This window comes from Gracilinanus agilis, chromosome 2 (genome assembly GCF_016433145.1).
Source record: "Gracilinanus agilis isolate LMUSP501 chromosome 2, AgileGrace, whole genome shotgun sequence".
Taxonomy (NCBI): domain Eukaryota; kingdom Metazoa; phylum Chordata; class Mammalia; order Didelphimorphia; family Didelphidae; genus Gracilinanus; species Gracilinanus agilis.
Genome location: NC_058131.1, coordinates 346686885 through 346705597, shown reverse-complemented (window position 1 = coordinate 346705597; position 18713 = coordinate 346686885). Strand labels below are relative to the sequence as shown.

The window sequence follows — 18713 nt, the reverse complement described above, 5'->3', positions numbered from 1 at the left end:
CCTGCCCTTCTTGGTGCTTATCCTTGGAACTGGCTAGGAAGGGACATCCGTAGCTGAAAGGTTTGGTTGGTGATCTGGCTTTCCACTCCAGAGGCTCCAGTCCCTAAATCTTAGCCCTGGTTGCAGCCTTGGTGAGATTCATTTGGGGATGTAGCCTTCTGCTCTCTTTTCCCCAGGCATCCTGGGGTCTGGGTCACTGGGTTCAAATTAGGAGCTGTTTATTTCACAAAATGTCCTGCCTTTGTGTTCCAGGCATTGGCTTTGGCCATCAAGGAAGCCAAACTGCAACACCCAGACATGCTGGTAACCAAAGCCGTTGTATACAGAGAAACAGACCCATCTCCAGAAGAAAGGGACAAGAAGCCACAGGTAATGAATGTCATCTCCCTCTGAGCCCTGATGATTCATTCACAGGTTTTTGTTGTTGTTTAGTCCTGTCTGACTTTCCATGACCCCATTTGGGGTCTTCTTAGCAAAGATACTAGAGTGGTTTGCCATTTTCTTCTCCAGCTCATTTACAGTTGAAGAAACTGAGGCAAACAGGGTTAAGCGATCTATCCAGGGTCACACAGCTAGCATGTCTGAAGCTTGATTTGAACTCAGGAAAATGAGTCTAACTTCAGGCCCGGCACTCTATCCCCTGCACCATCTAGCTTCCCCATGTATAGTTAGCATTCTTCAGTTTAAGGGAAACCACAAGCACCCCATATCCTGACATGGATGGATGATCTCAGCCTAGAGAAATTGCTACTAATCTTTCTAGTCTTTATAATCTCATTCAAGTTTTTCTTCCCCTGAATAGGCTTCCTGGACTGGGGAGCAATGTGGGGGGTAAGGGGATGTTGAAAAAATTCTCTACATACATTTTCAGAAATAAAAAGGAAAGGAAAAAAGATAAAGAGAAGAAAGAGAGAAAGAAGAAGAAAGATTAGGCTATGAGGTGTCCTCGGTTCTAGTCCTAGTGCTACTACTAACTCATCTAGGCAAGTCCCACACTTCAGTTTCCTCATACATAAAACCAGAGGATTGGATTTGATGACCTCTAAGGTCCTTTTCAGCTCTGAGTCCTGATTCAGGGTCTCTGCCAGTTCTGTTTTTGTTTTTGTTTTGTTTTTAAACCCTTAACTTCTGTGTATTGGCTCCTTGGTGGAAGAGTGGTAAGGGTGGGCAATGGGGGTCAAGTGACTTGCCCAGGGTCACACAGCTGGGAAGTGTCTGAGGTGGGATTTGAACCTAGGACCTCCCATCTCTAGGTCTGGCTCTCAATCCACTGAGCTACCCAGCTGCCCTCTCTGCCAGTTCTGAAATGAGCCTTCTTCTATCTCTCTGAAAGATCTTTTCTATTCTCTCTCCTTCATCTAACATCCTCCTGTGTTCTTTTTCTATTCCATTCATAGCATAATGTCTTAGTTTCACCACTTCTCTTCCCCCCAACCCCCTTCCCCTTCTCCTTACAAACACGTGTCTAAGTTCTTTCCAGCAAGCCAACAAGACTTCCCGTTCTGGCATCCTCCTACCCCTGCTGCTCCCACCTGTAGATCTGTGACAGCTTTTACTTCTAGCTGCCTCTGCTCCTTTGGCGTCCAAACCTGTCTTTCTCCTCCTCCTTGGGCTCTCTCATCTACCCTCCTTTAATTCTTTCTTGCCATCACCCCACGCTGTGCCATCTTTCTCTTTTAAATCCCACTTTCTAGCAGCAGTGCTCTTCAGGAGCAGCTTTCTTCCCTTCATTCCTTATTCCAGCTCTCAGCACCACTCCACCTCCAAGAATCACCTCCTAGCTTAAAGCATGGCATGAATGTTGTTTGACTGTTCAGAACCCTCCTTGATGGGGCAGAACAAATTATGGGAAGCCAAGTGATTTTTAGAGACGGATCAAAGAACATTGGGTCAGTGGTAATCAGAGCTGGGACTCACTATTATAATGATAATAGTTAATAAACTATTAACTATTGATATTATACTAATGATAATAGTATAATAAACTCATATCAATTTATTAGGCAGTTGTAAGAGTTAAAATCAGTTTTGATCAAATTAAGAGTCATAAAAAATTGTGGTTGCTGTTTATAAAAATTAACTCTTAAGTCACGAGGCTGTTAGTAGCTTTATTACAGCAAGGTAGAGAGAGTAAAGACAGGGAAATGTAGGAAGGAGATAGAGAATATTGCCTAGACTAAATACCCTAAGTCCAGATGCGAGTGCCTCGCTGAAGAGGGCATCCCACTGAAGACAGGAGAAGAGCTGAAAGGCCAGTGTCTCTGGCCAGGGCCTCCTCAACCCAAAGGAGTCACCGAAGCCTGAACTCCTTGAGCTTCCAATGCAGAATGAAATCCAATCCAAAGACACTAAGGTAGCAGAAGTCCTCCAAGGCAGAAGTGCCTGTTCAGCTCTCCAGTCTCATCTTTTATGAGCCTTTTCCCAGGTCACCTCCTGTCTCTCTGGTTTCTACTTCCTTTCACTGTGGGATGGTCTCTCACATCTCAGGAACCAATTATGGTTTCTTAATTTGCCTGGCACTGCCCAGGGTGGGCAGTGTTTGTGGGATCCACTTCAGGTCTTTGAGGGTGTGAACTTCCTTTTCTAGTAAAAGGTTCTTCAAATGTTTGACTAACTAAGTGTGAAAAGAGGGGCACTCCAAGTTCTTGATTGATTAAGTTAAAATAAACAGAGGAGGATAATTCCATTTACACATAATGCATGCCAATTGCCTAACAAACCAAAATCAGACTTCTTCCTCAGCTTAGGGCTAGACCCTGAATACAGAGGGAAACAGACTTTTATACATTAAAAACTATCAGGGGGAATCTGCCTACCTCAATGGATTGACAGCTAGGCTTAGAACCTAGTTCCTGGGTTCAAATCTAGATTCAAACACTTCCCAGCTGTGTGACCCTGGGCAAGTCATTTAACTCCCATTGCCTAGCCCTTACCACTTTTCTGCCTTAGAACCAATACATAGTATTGATTCTAAGGTGGAAGGTAAGGGTTAAAAAAAAACAACCAATCAGGCAAAGCCAATTAATTAAAAGGAAACATACAACATTAGGTTATCTGATTTCTAATTGGAAGAAAGATTAGGGATTTTCCAAGTTGGGATGGGGAACGTGAATAGGTACAATTCCCTGAATTCAGAAAAAGAGGTGTAAATAACCAAAAGAATATGGAAACCATAACTGATCAGCATGGGACCAGTTTTCAGATAAGATTTATGGGTTTCTTAAGATGTACAAATATGAGAAAACTCCTTACATCAGTTTTAGGATATAATTGTGTTTCTGTTCAACATAATCATAACAGCAGGTCCAGGTGGTCCAGTTTCCCAGCCATTCAGGGCTCAGTTCAAACAAAACAATAACATTTTCTCCCAATTCCCCCAATTGAATAAAGATTTCTAGCAAGACGGAATTTGGACTAGGGCAGTAATTGAATAGAAAGGGAACTGAGCTAGCTCCAGAATTGAATCACAAGATGAAGTCTGAGTGGTTCAGTTAGTTCTCACAATTTAACCACTTCTTGTCCTAATCCTTGAAATTCCCTCACTATTTAATACCGGTCTGACTCTAGACAAGTCACTAAACTTTTCTCATCCTTGGTTTCCTGCTCTATAAAATGAGGAGAGGGTAACCAGATGACCTGGGAAATAAGCTGTTGTGCAGTGGTATCTAACTCAAATAGAAAAAGTTCCTTGTGGGTCACATACTGACTTAGAAAACCACAATTTATGCTATAAAAATGATAAGCAAGATGATTTCAGAAAAAGCTGGAAAGATCTGCAGGAACTGATGCAGAGCAAAATAAGCAGGACTGGGAGGACACTGTGTACAATAATAGCACTTTTGGATGATGATTATCTGTGAAAACTTGGCTACTCTCAGCAGTGCACTGATCTGGGGCAACCCTGAAAGACTTACGCTGGGGAACACTATCCACCTCCAGAGAAAGAACTGTTGGAGTCGTCTTTCCCATCAGTTTATCTTTGATTTTATTTTGGGGTTTTGATTATGTATGAATTTGCTTTTACAACAGTGACCAATAGGGAAGTGTGTTTTGCATGACAATAAAAAATGAAAAAAGAAAACCACAAGTTAACATTATGATATATTATATTCTTATTTCATTAAACATTTCCAAATGTTATTTTAGTATAGTTTGGGAGTATAAATTTAACACTTCTGCCGTAATGGATAGAATGCCAAGCTTGGAATAAGAAAGGTCTGACTTCAAATCCTGCCTCTGGCAGTGAGGAGAGACTTGAAGTAGGAGTCAGGAGGCACCCATTTTTGTTCTGTCTTTGCCACTAATTTCCTCTGTGACCTTCAGCAAGTCAGATGTGATGTGGACCTCCGTTGCCTCCTCTGTGAGAGGAAAGGTTGGAACTAGATCATCTCAATAAGTTACTTTCGGCTCCAAATCCTGTTGCTGATTGACTACTTTTGTTGTTTAGTCATATCAGTCATGTTCGATACTTCATGACCCCATTTGGGGTTTTCTTGGCAAAGATATTGGAGTAGTTTGTCATTTCCTTCTCTAGATGAGGAAACCGAGGCAAAGAAAGTTAAGTGACTTGCCCAAGATCACACAGCTAGCAAGGGTCTGAGGTCAGATTTGAACTCAGGTCTTTCTGATTCTAAGCCTGGCTTTCTATATACTGTAACACTTAATTGATTGACTATAGTTGATCTTTAAGGCTTCTTCTAGTGCTGACATTTTTTTGGGTGGTGATGATCTGGAGTTAGAAAACCTCAGTTCAAATCTTGCCTCTGATGTTTATTGCTCTTGAGTCCTTTGGCAAGTCACTTACCCAGTTTTCTGATCTCTGGAGTGAGGAGATTTGACTAAGCATTTTCTCCATGGTTCCCTTTTAGGTCTTTCCCATAGGATCAATAATTGTACAAAGCAGGTAGAAATTTTTTTTTTAAACAAATGAGGCACTTTCTGATGCATATCCATTAAATTTGCTTGCCTAAGGGCACACTGTGGCATTCTTGATCTGAGGATTCAGAAGGGGAAGGATCTCTCAGAATCCAAGATCTTCATTTTCTAAGTGAGCACACAGAGGCTGAGAGAGATGAAAGGATTTGTATCAGTGGGAGATCCACATCACATCTGACTTGTCCAAGGCCACATAGCAAATTAGTGGCAGAGACAGGACTGAAATGGGGGCCTCCTGACTCCCAATTCAAGCCTCTAACCACTGCCCCACCCTGCCCCTGGTGTCTAGGTCCCTATGGGGATCCAAGATTTGCCTAATGTGGAACTCAAGAGGCGAACATGTATTATTCATGCTATAAGTGGTCACTGTGCCCCTGCTCTGCCCATGGTCAGGGGTGCGGCTATGGTAACAGCCACCTCCACTGAGGACAAAGAGTTACCTGGCAACCAATTCCTCTGTCCTTCATGTATCCAAAGGAAAAAGGGGTAGGAAAAAGAAAAAAAAAGAGGATAGGAGTATTGGTAGCACTTTTGAAAGGTTTTGGACACTAAGTTTGGAATGCTGGGATTCCTGACTCCAAATTCATCTCTTCCCTCCCCCTCCCCCAAAACAGAGCTTTTTAACCTGATATCCATGACTTTAATATTCTCATAATTGTGTTTCTTTTTTTTTTTTAAACTCTTACCTTCTTAGAATCAAATTCAAGGGGCAGCTGGGTAGCTCAGTGGATTGAGAGCCAGGCCTAGAGGCAGGAGGTCCTAGGTTCAAACCTGGCCTCAGACACTTATCAGTTATGTGACCCTGTGCAAGTCACTTGACCCCCATTGCCTAACCCTTACCACTCTTCTGCCTTAGAACCAATACTTAGTACTGATTCCAAGACGTAAGGTAAGGGTTTTAATTAAAAAAAAAAAAAAAAGAATCAATTTCAAGGCAGAAGAGTAGAAAGGGCTAGAAAATTGGGAATAAGTGACTTGCCCAGGGTCACACAGCTAGGAAGTATCTGAAGTCAAATTTGAACCCAGGACCTCCTGACCGTAGGCCTTGCTCTCAATCCACGGAGCCATCTAACTGTCCCTTTTATAACTATTTTTCAATATAATTGACTTCTTTCATAATCCTCTGTACTGTATTCTCTGCATTTAAAAACAACTGGTGATACAGTGGATAGAGTACAGGCCTGGAATAAGGAAGACCTGAGTTCAAATCTGACCTCAAATATTTACTAGCTGTGTGACTCTAGGCAAGTCACATAACCCTGTTTGTCTCAATTTCCTCAACTGTATAAATGGGGATAATCATAGCTAGCACCTATGTCTATGGGAGGTTGTGAGGATCAAATGAAATGATATTTGTAAAAATACTTAGGGCAATGCCTAGCCTATAAAAGACACTATAGAAATGTTTATTCTCTTCCCCTTCCTGGAAACATGATTCTGAGAAGGGGTCCAGTAGCTTCACCAGACCACCAAAGAAGGCATTACAAGAACCAGTATGATGCTTCTCTGTGAAACTGGGGGGAAAGGTCACCAAGTGAGCATACGAGCCACTGGGCTGCCTTTGCTTAGTCAAGAAGGATAAGGTCTGAGTTGGGAAGGTGGTGAGAAAATAACCAGAAACCATTAACTAATGTTGTCCTTTTCCTCTTTCTTTCTTTCTTTCTTTCTTTCTTTCTTTCTTTCTTTCTTTCTTTCTTTCTTTCTTTCTTTCTTTCTTTCTTTCTTTCTTTCTTTCTTTCTTTCTCCTGTCTCTCTTCTCTTTCCCCTCCCACTGGACCCCCAGGAATCTTGACCCTTGTGAAAAGAAGTTGGCATCTCTATTCAAACCAACTTGGAGGGCAGTTGAGGAGAGGGCCTTCACACTGGATTCCGCAACTAGACACAGACAACCCAGCTGCAATGTTCCGTCCCTGCTGAGAGACTACAAGGGGAGAGCATATATATGTATAGACATATATATAAGGATATATATATATATATATACACACAGCAAACAGAACATAGCCTTGCACTGTTACGGAAGTTGGGGGGAAAGAAATCAAAGCAACGGCTAAAGCAAACCAACCAACCACCTGCATTCGCCTTTGCAGACAAATTTAAAAAAACAGATGGGATTTTTAAGGAAAAAAAAAAAAAGAAAAAGAAGAAAAAAGTACTACCATGATAAATAAAAATAAAAGCCAGACCCCTCATCACATCGCAGCTGCACAGCAGGCCACAGGCTCTGCGTGTCCCATCTCAAGAGGACTCGTGTGTGATCCACTCCTTTTCCATCATCCACGCGATTGAGGGGAAATGCTTTGCAACAAAGCAAGCATCGTAGAAGCTCCCATAAGAAGAGTGCTTGAAGGAAGGAAAGAAGATCCCCACGACAAAAGGAAGGAGTTCTTTCCCTCTGGGCCCAACACTGGGCCCAGTGGCTAGTATTCATACCCCTCTCTCCTCCCTCCCCCAGCTCATGCTAGTCTTGTCGTATTCTCTCTCCCCACTGTTGCCCCATTCTCCTCCTCTCTACTCTCTGTCGCCCCCTCACCTCCCGTGTTCCACCCAGGGCTGCCCAGGGAATTGTAGGCGACTCATCATCTGAAGCAAAGAATCCTGGAGAGAAAAATCCCAAGAGAGGAAAAGTGGACGTTGTGTGTCTGTGGCTTCTCACTACAATGGTGCAGCCTATGGGTTGGGTGGGGGGGATTCATACGGATGTGCTTTTAAGTTATGTATATTATATATAACAGGGAAAAATATTAAAATAAACAGTGCTGGTAAGTATGATGCTGAAGTTTTTAAATTATAATTATTTGATTATAATTATTTGGTTGATGTATTCTGAGGTTCTTAGATCACACTGAAATCTCACCCCAGGAGGCCTAGAGTCTATGTGCAGGTTTTGTCATGGTGGCTGAAGGGATTGGTGTCGTGAAACAATGTGTGGTGTTCGTCTTTGGTGGGTTGGTGGGTAGTGAGGGGCAGGTCCTGGGGTGGTAGAGGAGCAAGGGTTTGGCAAGAAAGCAGCAGAGCCATTGTCCTGAATGTGCCAGTTAAAGAGGCCTCACCATTCTCTGTCCCCATCTCATCCCCCTGCTCCCCCCTACCAGCCTAGCTGAATTCTGGAGAGGCCCAGTTTTTACTTTGGGAATGGAGGAAGAGAACTTGGGGTTCACTCGGCTGGCCTGGGACCTCAGGCTTCTTCTCTAAGGTCTAGGCTAGGGTCTGAACCCCTTTTTTACAGCCACACACCCTTTCCTCCCTGACCACATTTGTGGCTGATGTTTGGCCCTGATTCTAAGAGCTTGGTGGAGCTTGCCGCTCTACCTTCCAGTCTTCCCAAAATTCCTAGTTACCTTCCTCTTGATGTGCCAAAGGAAGAGCCAGAGTGGCAACAAGGTGTGGGGACCCAGACCCGGGACAAGAATTGTCATGGATCATAGAGGACTCTCAAACTCTTGTTCCCAATGCCCAAATGTGACCCAGTGACCTTGGACAATTTATTTAACTTCTTTGGGCCTTAGTTTTCTCATCTGTAAAATGAGGGAGTTGGACTAAATCTTTTACTTCCCTCCAGGCTCTGAAAATTATTATGATCCCAGCTGGGAATAAAAAGACCTGGGATGCTGGCTTTATGGAAAAGATTCTGGTCCTCTTTCTCTTCTCTCTGCATCTGAACTCTGAGAACAGAGACCCTTAGAAGGTCCACAAAGAGCCTTTGAAAAAGAGCTGCAGTCCTTCTGGGCCATTTCTTCGCCATATCTGGTGTCTAGGCTTTCCATTGGTTACTGGCTAAGACCCAGTGGAGTTAGGGCTAGGACTGGGTGACCCCCTCCAAGTGGGTTGCCACAGGGTAGGGCATTAGGAAAGAAATGCCCCCACTGCACTTTAAACATCTCCCCTCACTCCATTCCCCAAACACATTTAAATCCCATTTATCCCGCTTCTTCACAGAATCTCAGAACTAGAGAAAGTCTCAGAGGCCAGCAAGTTTTAACCTTGACCTGAGCAGGAATATTTTCTTCCTCCTCTCTGACAAATAGGGATAGTGCAAGAGATGGGTCAGTGTTGTGGCTTTGGGATCATCCAGATCTGAGTAAATCTCCCCTAACCCCAACTCTAGCCAAGCGGTGCTGGGTGTGCTCCCTTTCCTAGTTTATTCTAGATGCCAAGGCTATTCCACTACTCTATCCCCAAGACAAGAGATTAATGTGCTATACGGGACCTGTAGACTTCACAGATAATTGTGAAGGAGTCCTTCTGGGCTCTAGCCCTCCATTCCCAAGAAATGGCCTTGGCCCAAGCTACCTGCCTCAGGTTCTAATGGCTCCCACAGGCCCTATATCTCCTGTGTGAGTGTTCATCGATTACTCTTTCTGGAGGGGGTCAAGGATCCATATGATCACCAAGAGTTCAAGGATGAGTCCATTCACTGGGGAACTCCAGGAATCCTCCAGACAGTCCCATCCTTTTCTTCTCTAGAGAGGTGAGAACCAAGGGAGAGCAAGTCTTTCAGAGGCAGGGAAGCTGCAAAATAAAGCCATTGGCTCTTAGCCACCCATCCTTTGCATGGAAAACATTAGGCATAGGCTCTCTCTCCCTCCTCCACTTCTCTTTTGTTCCTCTTCTTTCTTAGAGGGCAAGGGAGTAGTCCAAGGGTCAGGAAACCTGGGGTCATCTTGGTTTTTTGCCACCAATTCACTGTGTCACATTGGGCAAATAACTTCTCTGAGCCTCACATCCTCATCCGTGAAAATGGGGAGGGGATCTGGACCTGGTGACCTCCTGAGACTCTTCCAGTTCTAAGATTCTGTGAAGCCTTCAGTTTTCTTTCTCTGGATCCCTTCGGGCTGAGGGTGTGGGAAGAGTCAGTGCCTGTTAAAAATACTGAATCCTGCAAGCACATTCCAAGACTGGCCTGCAATTGCATGAACAACGACACTATAAATAAATTATTTTTTCAGAAGCACCTTTGACCAGCTGACTTCAACAGCCTCCTTCTTGTTCCCTCGCTAACCCCTGCTCCCTTGTGCCCCCTAATGCCCCGACTCCCCCCCTCCCCCCAGTGCTCCGTGCTGTATGCGTGTGTGCTCTCTGTTCTTGTACTCAATAAAAGTGAAATAAATGTGTTTGATTCTGAACCAGATGTGGCCCCACCGCCTCCTCTGTGACTTCAAGGGTGCAAACAGGGTATGCATCTGGATTAACAATCGGCAAGCAGTGTCTCCAGCAGCCTTGCAAGAGATGAGAAGTCCCTGTGGGGAGGTGTTACTAACGCCCCCTGCCTACCAGAGGCCTGCAAACACACTGGCAGCCAGTGTTAGGTTACCAGCTGGATTTAAAGGACTTATCTAGAGGTTTCCTTCCTTATTTGGACCCCAACTGTCTAGCAGAACAGGAGGCAAAAAAGCCCCTGAGCTTTCCAGCTATATGTTATTAAGTCCATGAACCGAGGAAGGTTCATTCCCCAGTGGCGGGGTAGGAGTTGGGGGAAGGGAGAGAATGAAGAGATATACCTACCTCTCTCTATGCCTATTTATTTTTATTTTGCATGTAATTCTATAAAGCCTGTTTTTTATGGTTTTCCAGCCTACAAGCACTGCTTCAATCAGGCATTGTCAGGTAGGTGAAAACCAGAAGACAAACACGAAAACCCCCTGAGCCCGATATCTGGTACCAATAAGTGTAGGTCCAAATAGGCCCAGTCAGATCACTGAATAGAATAACTGAAAATAACTTAAGAGGGTGAGACTTCATCAACCTGGGAAATCACCCTGGTAGACAATCTCATTCCTAGAAAATGTCACATTAAATATATGTTAAAATTTAAATTTTAAACAATTCATCCAATGTAAGCTTTTTTAAAATTTGGGTTTAATGCATTCATTCATTGAATAAATATTTATCAGGCATTATGCATTTGGTTCTGCAAAGTTGACATTTGTTTCTTGATCTAAAAAAATTAAATCTACTTAGAGGCAGCCATATTGGGACAGTGTGTAGATGGAGTGCTAGAGTTGAAACTAACCTTGGATATTTACTGGCTGTGTGATTGTGATCTTGAGCAAGTCATTTAATCTCCTTCAGCCTCAGTTTCCTTATCTGCCAAAAGGAAATAATACTAGCACCTATCTTCTAGGGGAGTTGTTTTGAAAATAAAATAAGTATAGGGCATTTTGCAAACCCTTAAATTGCTGTATAATTTATAGTTATTGTTTGTTTATTTACCTTTGGTCCTCAGGTGGGTTAACATGCCTAGTCTGCTGAACTTCTGAAAACTGTTTTCCCTAAGTAGAACTATAGGAAGAATTCCCCAGAAGAGGAGGGTAGCATGTTATAGTAGAGTATACATGAGGTTTGGAGGAAGAAGAGTTGGGTTTGAATCTTCCTTCTTTTGTAAAATTATAGCATTTACCTTAGGTCGGTGATAACAAACCTATGGCATAGGTGCCAAAGATGGCACGCAAAGCATTCTCTGTGGGCATGCAGCCACCCTACCCCCCATTTCATTACTAGAAAGGCAAAGGGACTTGGCCTTTCCCTCCCCCTTTCCACCATGCCTAATGACATTGTTTCACATCCCCCACCCCTCTGCCCAGCAGCCAATGGGAGTACACAGGGGGTAAGGTGGGTGGCTCACCGGCAGAGCTGGAGGGGAGCAGAGTGCCACTTCCCTCCTTTCTACACTCACTGAGGACATTCCTTACTTCACCCTCCTCTCTGCCTAGCAGCCCAATGGGAGATTCTTCCTCCCTTGTGTGGGGTAGGAGGTGGGGCATGGCACTCAATCTGGGTGTGGGTGGGGCTCAGCACTCTATCTCTAAAAGGTTCACCACTGCCTGAGATCAAGGATACTTAGCCTGAAGTTGGCTACCTTTATAATCCTATGTAGTTTATTTTATGTATTTTAAAATGTTATTTTGAGGAGGCAGCAAGGTAACACAGTGGATAAATTACCAGGTCTGAAGTCAGGAGGACCTGGGTTCAAATGTGACCTCAGACACTTATAGCTATATGACCCTGGGCAAGTCACTTAACCCCAATTGCTTAGCCCTTGTCACTCTTCTGCCTTAGGACTGATACTAGGAGGCATGCGTTTTTTTTTTTTTTAAATGTTATTCTGAGAGGGGCAGTTGGGTGGCTCAGTGGATTGAGAGCCAGACCTAGAGACAGGAGGTCCTGGGTTCAAATCTGGCCTCAGATACTTCCTAGCTGGATGACCTTGGGCAAATCACTTAACCCCATTGCTTAGCCCTTAACACTCTCTTTTGCCTTGGAACCAATACACAGTATTGATTCTAATATGGAAGGTGAGGGTTTTAAAAGAAAAAGTTATACTGAGAAGGGGTCCATAGGCTTCCAAAAGGGTTTGTAATACAAAAGAAGTTAAGAATCCCTTGTGACTCTTTCATTTCCCTCTTTTCCCTCCTTTTTCCTTCTCTCCCCTTTCCATCCCTTTGTCCTCTTTTCTCTCTTCCTTTTCTCCCCTTTAAAAAAGAAAAAATAGAGGGCAGCTGGGTAGCTCAGTGGATTGAGAGCCAGGCCTAGAGATGGGAGGTCCTAGGTTCAAACCCGGCCTCAGACACTTCCCAGCTGTGTGACCCTGGGCAAGTCACTTGACCCCCATTGCCCACCCTTACCACTCTTCCACCTAGAAGCCAAAACACAGAAGTTAAGGGTTTAAAAATAAATAAAATTAAAATTAAAATAAAAAACTAAAAAAGAAAAAAGAAAGAAAGGAAAAACAAGACTCCTTTGCACTAGAAGATAGCAAAGATCTCTTCCAGCTCTGACCAATTCCGTGACTCTCCCAGGAGATTTAGGGATTATATATTCCCATTTCTGGTCCCAGGGGTGACTCTGTGAGTGCCGCCTGATTCTAGGGGAAGTTCTCTGTTATCTTCCCAGTAAGGGAATATTTGGCCAGGGAAATGACTGCTCAAAGCTAGTGTCTTCCTATTCCAATAACTCCTATTTCTATGTGGCTTTTAGATTTGCCATGTGTTTTGCTCACAACTGCCCTATGAAGGTTGTTAAACATTATTCCCATTTTACAGATGAGGAAAGTGAGGGCTTAGAGGAAGGAAGGGACTTGCTGCTGGTCACACTACTGCCAATTGTTAACATCACTTGGCCTTTTCAAATAGAGAGCCTGAGACCCAGAAATTCTCATGTTAATAGAAATAGTAACAATAACAATAATGATAATACCAATTTTGTTCCTCTATAAAAGTGAAAGAATTGGAGTAGTTGGCCTTTGATGTCCATTCCACCTATAGGTCTATAAATATAAGCACTTGGATTTATATAAACTTTAAGGTTAACAAAAATACATACATACATTATGTTATTGGATCCTCACAACAACTGTCTGAGGCTTTCATCATTCTCATTTTTTTTTTTAAACTCTTACCTTCTGTCTTAGAATGAATACTGTGTATTGGCTCCAAGGCAGAAGAGCGGTAAGGGCTAGGCAGTGGGGGGTTAAGTGACTTGTCCAGGGTCACCCAGCTGGGAAGTGTCTGAAGCCAGATTTGAACCCAGGACCTCTCATCTCTAGGCCTGGCTCTCTCTGAGCCACCCAGCTGCCCCTCATTCCTATTTTACAGATGAGGGAATTGAGCATCAAAAAGGTTAAGGGATTTGCCCAGCCTCCCCTGGTTAGTAAGCCTGTGAGGCAGAACTTGAAATTGGGTCTAGGAATCCTGCCTTTTAAGTCCAACAATCTATTCCTTCTGCCCCTGCCCCTGGATGACGATGATGATTAACTAGAACTCCTTATTTGGAATTTCTCACATAGCTGACATTGTTCTGTGCTCCATTTTGAGGAGAAAGAAGTGAAAAGGGCATGTCCTAGATCTGGTACCACTTCAGCCCATTGCCCCGTACCTCTTTCCATTCACCAGACCCGGACAAAGAGAATGAATGTTTGGAGTGACAACCTTGAGGCTACTGCCAGGAACACTTGACATTTCTGTCTTTCCAAGGCACAAAAGTGACTTCAGACATCTGGGAAAAGGTTTTTGAATACCCAGTGTAGAGTTGACCCCTGGACAGCTGAGTTAATCAGAACCACCCATTCTTTGGAGAGCATTGGGTTCAACTACATATTCATCCCATCCTGTTCACGGACACAGAAACAGGGAAAGGAGGGGATTCCTTGTTCAAGTCCTGATCCACTCACTGTTCCTGGTGGCTGGCTTTCCACATTTCCTGCTAAACCCTATCAGGGCTTACCCTTGTAAGATCCTAGATCTCAAGCTGGGAGGTACTTCATTTTTCAGATGAGGAAACTGAGGCCTAGAGAAGTTAAGTGACTTACTCACACAACTTGTAAGCCCCAAAGGTGAGCTTCGAGTCCAGCTCTGCTACCTCCAGCGCCTAAGCTCTTTCTCCATGCTGCCTTGGCTCTGATGGAGTCTATCAGTGGTTAGAGCATCATCCTGATAAAGCCCAAGGAACGAGTGTGATCTTTACGGGGATCGGCTAAGACCGTGTAATTATTTTATGATTTTTATTGATAACTTTTGTTTGTACCTTGCTCACATTTTCCAATGTATTTCCCCCTGCCTACCCAAAAGACCCATCCCTATAACAAAAAAGTAAAAAAAAAAAAAGAGGAGAGAGGTAAGGTAGCCCAAGCAGTATCCTGGAAAGGTTTGACAATAGTTCTAAATAATTGTTTGTCTAGTCGCTTTTTAGTCCTGGCCAACTCTTGGTGACCCCTTTTGGGGTTTTCTTGGCAAAGATACTGGGAATGGTTTGCCACTTCCTTCTCCAACTCATTTTATAGATGAGGAAACTGAGGCAAGCAGAATGTTGCTTGTGAGTGTTGCCCAGAGTCACAGAGCTAATAAGTGTCTGAGACCAGATTTGAATTCAGAAGATGAGTTTTCTTGACTCCAGGCTGGGCACTGCTGAATCACTTCCCAACCCTCTATATAATTATACTACTTTAAAAAAACTCTTAATTTTTGTCCTAGTGACAACTAAGGCAGAAGGGCAAAGGCTAGGCAAATGGGGTTAAGTGACTTAAGTGCCCAGGTCACATAGTTAAGAAGTATCTGAAGCCAGATTTGAATCCAGTCCTCTTAACTCTAGACCTGGCACTCTGTCCAATGAGCCACCTAACTGCCCCCAATTCCACTACTTCTAATAATAGCTCTACAAAGAAGTGGGGCAAGAGAGAGGGTGGGGAAGTGCCTTCTCATATCACTTCCTTGGAATCAAGCTTGGTCATTATGATTTCATAGCATTCGCTTTCAATTGTTTTATTATTGTCGATCATTGTCATGGTTAATGTGTATATTGTTTTCCTGGTTTTGCTTGCTTTGCTTTGTGTCAGTTCATATAGCTTTTCCTGTCCTTGTCTATATTCATCATTTGTTCCAGCAAAATAATTCTTTTAGGGGGCAGCTGGGTAGCTCAGTGGATTGAGAGGCAAGCCTAGAGACAGGAGGTCCTGGGTTCAAATCTGGCCTCAGACACTTCCCAGCTGTGTGACCCTGGGCAAGTCACTTGACCCCCATTGCCTACCCTTACCACTCTTCTGCCTTGGAGCCAATACACAGTATTGACTCCAAGATGGAAGGTAAGAGTTTAAAAAAATAATAATTCTTTTACATTTGTGTACCACAAATTGTTTAGCCTTTCCCATATTGATGGGCATCTTCTTTGTTTTCAGCTTTTACAAACAAAAAGTACAACTATGAATATTTGGGTACATATCAGGTCTTTGTTTTTGTCACTAACCTCCTCAGAATATATGCCTAACACTGAAACCTCTGAGTCAAGCATAGAAACTTTTTTCATTCATTTTTTTTTCAATTAAAAAGCAATTCTCTTTCCTTCCCAGACCCCCATTAGAAAAAAGAGGAAAAAGATACAAAACCTTTATAACAAATATGCATAATTAAGAAAATCAAATTTTTGCACTGGCCATGAATTCATCATCACCTTTTTTGCAGAAGATGGGGAACATGCTTCATCATAGGTCCTCTGAGGTCATTGATCAGAATTCTAAAATCTTTGAAGTTTCTCCTTTCTTTCTTTCTTCCTTCCTTTCTTTCTTTCTTCCTTCTTTTCTTTCTTTCTTCCTTCCTTCCTTTCTTCCTTCCTTCTCATAGATCATTTGTTTATTCATTCATTCATTCAACAAAGAGTTATTAAATACTATGTACAAGGGCAGCTGGATGGCTCAGTGTAATGAGAGCCAGTTCTAGAGACAGGAGGCCCTGGGTTCAAATCTGGTCTCAGACACTTCCCAGCTGTGTGACCCTGGGCAAGTCACTTAACCCCCATTGCCTAGCCCTTACCACTCTTCTGCCTTAGAACTAATACACTTTATTGATTCCAAGACGGAAGGTAAGAGTTTAAAAACAATAAATATTATATGCATAAGGGCACTGTTATGGCCATGAGATGGGCAAATATTTATTGCGGACTGCTGCCAAAGAACTCACAACTAATTCAGGATGAAGAGGAAGGAAACAAGTATACCAATAAATATGATTGAAACATAGAGATAAGTGCAAAGGAGAGATCCAGGAAAAGAAGTCTAGGCTAAGTGCTAGGAGAAACAATCAGCTAGAGAGCACTCTCAGTCAGAGAAGGCTTTGCCATGGAAGTGGCATTGAGTTGGGTTCTGAAGGAAGTGGGGCAGCTAGGTAGCACAGTGAATGGAATGCCAGGCCTGGAGATGGGAAGGACCTTTGTTTAAATCTGGCCTCTGTCACTTAACTAGCTGTGTGACCCTGGGCAAGTCATTTAATCTTGTAGGTCTCGGTTTCCTCATCCGGAAATTGAAGGGGAGAAGGAAACGGCAAACCATCCTAGTATCTTTGCCAAGAAAACCCCAAAAGGGGTTGAGTAAAGTCAGAGACGACTGAAATGACTGAACAAGAACAATCTGAAGGAAGGAAGGGAGGAGTTTAAACAGAGATGGGGTGTTGGGCTGGGGGGATCATGCCAGGTTGGAGGGTTTATTCTCTTCTAGCTCACTCTGCCCCAAACCAGTTGCACACCTTGCCTTGCCCTACATCAGGGTGATTGATTCTACCCTGAGACCAACTTGATGATTGCTGAGTTCTTGCCCAGGATCTCCATTTCATCCAGAGCCCCAGCCATGCTACTAACTCCCCTCCTGGCTCCCTCTCAGGTTGCTTCCACCTACCCACCTCCCTGCAGTTCCCCTCCCCCACACCGCTTCATTCACAGCTCCCCACTTTCCACCACCCCCCACTTTTCATCTGTTGTCCTTCTCCATGAGAACGGAAGGTCCTTGAGAATAAGAACCTTATTATTTCTTGGGTTTGTATCCCAAGCATTTAGCACAGTGCACATAGTAAGGACTTGATAGATGTTTTTCTAGCTAGAGGAATAAATATTACCAAAGGCCAAGAGATAATAATAGCTAGCATTCATACAGCGCCTTAAGGTTTGCAAAATGTATATATGTTATTTTATCCTTAGAAAAGCCCTAGGAGGTAAGGGCCATTATTATCGTGGTTTTATAAAGGAGGAAACTGAGGCAGACAGAGGTTGAGTGACTTGCCCACGGTCACACAACTAGTGTCTGAGGCTGGATTTAAATTTAGGTTTTCCTGACTCCAGATCTAGTGCTCTAGCCACCGTCCCGCCTAGCTGGCCTACTGAAAGAGCAGTATGAGCCATAAAGTAAAAAAAAAGAAAAAGAAAATGAAGTACCGTTTTGGAAAGGCAGTTTGAAGCCAGAGTTTAAAAGGTCTTAAATGCCAGAAGGAGAAGTTGATATTTTGTTCAATAGACAATAGGAAACCACTGGAGCTTTTTTTAGGGGAAGTGTGATATCACTGGAGTAGTTTATTAGGAAAATTTCTCAGATAACCTGTGAAAGGTAGATTAAAGAGGAGAGAAAATTGAGGCAGGAAGTTCAGTTGGGAGATTATTGCTTATAGTCAAAGTGAGATATAATTGATCTCATCTAAGGATCTGGTTCAAATATGCCAGAATGACAGCCATTCCCCGACAGATAAATCCTTTTTTTTTTTTTTTTTTTTAAATAATATCCTTACCTTCTGTCTGTATTAGTTCTAAGGCCAAAAAAAAAAAAAAATGCTAAGGGCTAGGCAATTAATTGGAGTTAAGTGACTTGCCCAGGGTCTTATAGCTAAGGAAGTATTTGAGGCCACATTTGAACCTAGACAATGGATAAATTCCCTTTTTTTTTTTTTTTAACCTGTATTGGTTCCAAAGCAGAAGAGTGGTAAGGGCTAGGCAATGGGGGGTTAGTGACTTGCCCAGGGTCATACAGCTAGCCTCTCTGTAGGCTCTCCATCCACTGAGCCACCCAGCTGCTGCAACAGATAAATTCTTGGAGGATTTGCACAGACAATTCTCAGAGGAAGCAATCTAAATTATTAATAACTATATGAAAAAATACTCCAAGTCACTATATATATATTTAAACTCTTGCTTTCTGTCTTAGAATTGATACTAAGTATCCGTTCCAAGGCAGAAGCTCAGAAAGTGCTAGGCAATTTAGGGTTAAGTGACTTACCCAGGACCCAAGTCACTATTAACATAAATGAAAACCACTCTGTTTCCATCTTACTGTGTGGGACAGGGTTGCAGACAGTGAACCTCACCACTGAAAGAAAGTTCACAAATACAGAGCTCAGAAGCCAAAGCAGAAGACAGCAGCTTATTCTTTGGTGAAAGGAACATTTCCCAGATTTGGGTGCCTAAGGAATGTCATAGTAATGAGTCCAAAGATTCAATTTATGGGGCCTTCCAATCAAAGAAACGCTCTCTCC

The 18713-nt window shown here is 43.1% G+C and overlaps 1 protein-coding gene across 1 annotated transcript in view; it reads left to right on the top strand.

The window, feature by feature from the left end:
* The window catches only part of EPB41L1 (erythrocyte membrane protein band 4.1 like 1), a 117616-nt gene extending 109282 nt beyond the window's left edge, over positions 1–8334 (top strand). Inside the window, exons 21-22 of the mRNA XM_044664350.1 lie at positions 253–369; positions 6719–8334. Of these exons, the coding sequence (XP_044520285.1) occupies positions 253–369; positions 6719–6727 (126 nt within the window). The 3' untranslated portion in view covers positions 6728–8334. The remainder of the gene's footprint in view (positions 1–252; positions 370–6718) is intronic.
* Positions 8335–18713: the final 10379 nt, after the last annotated feature.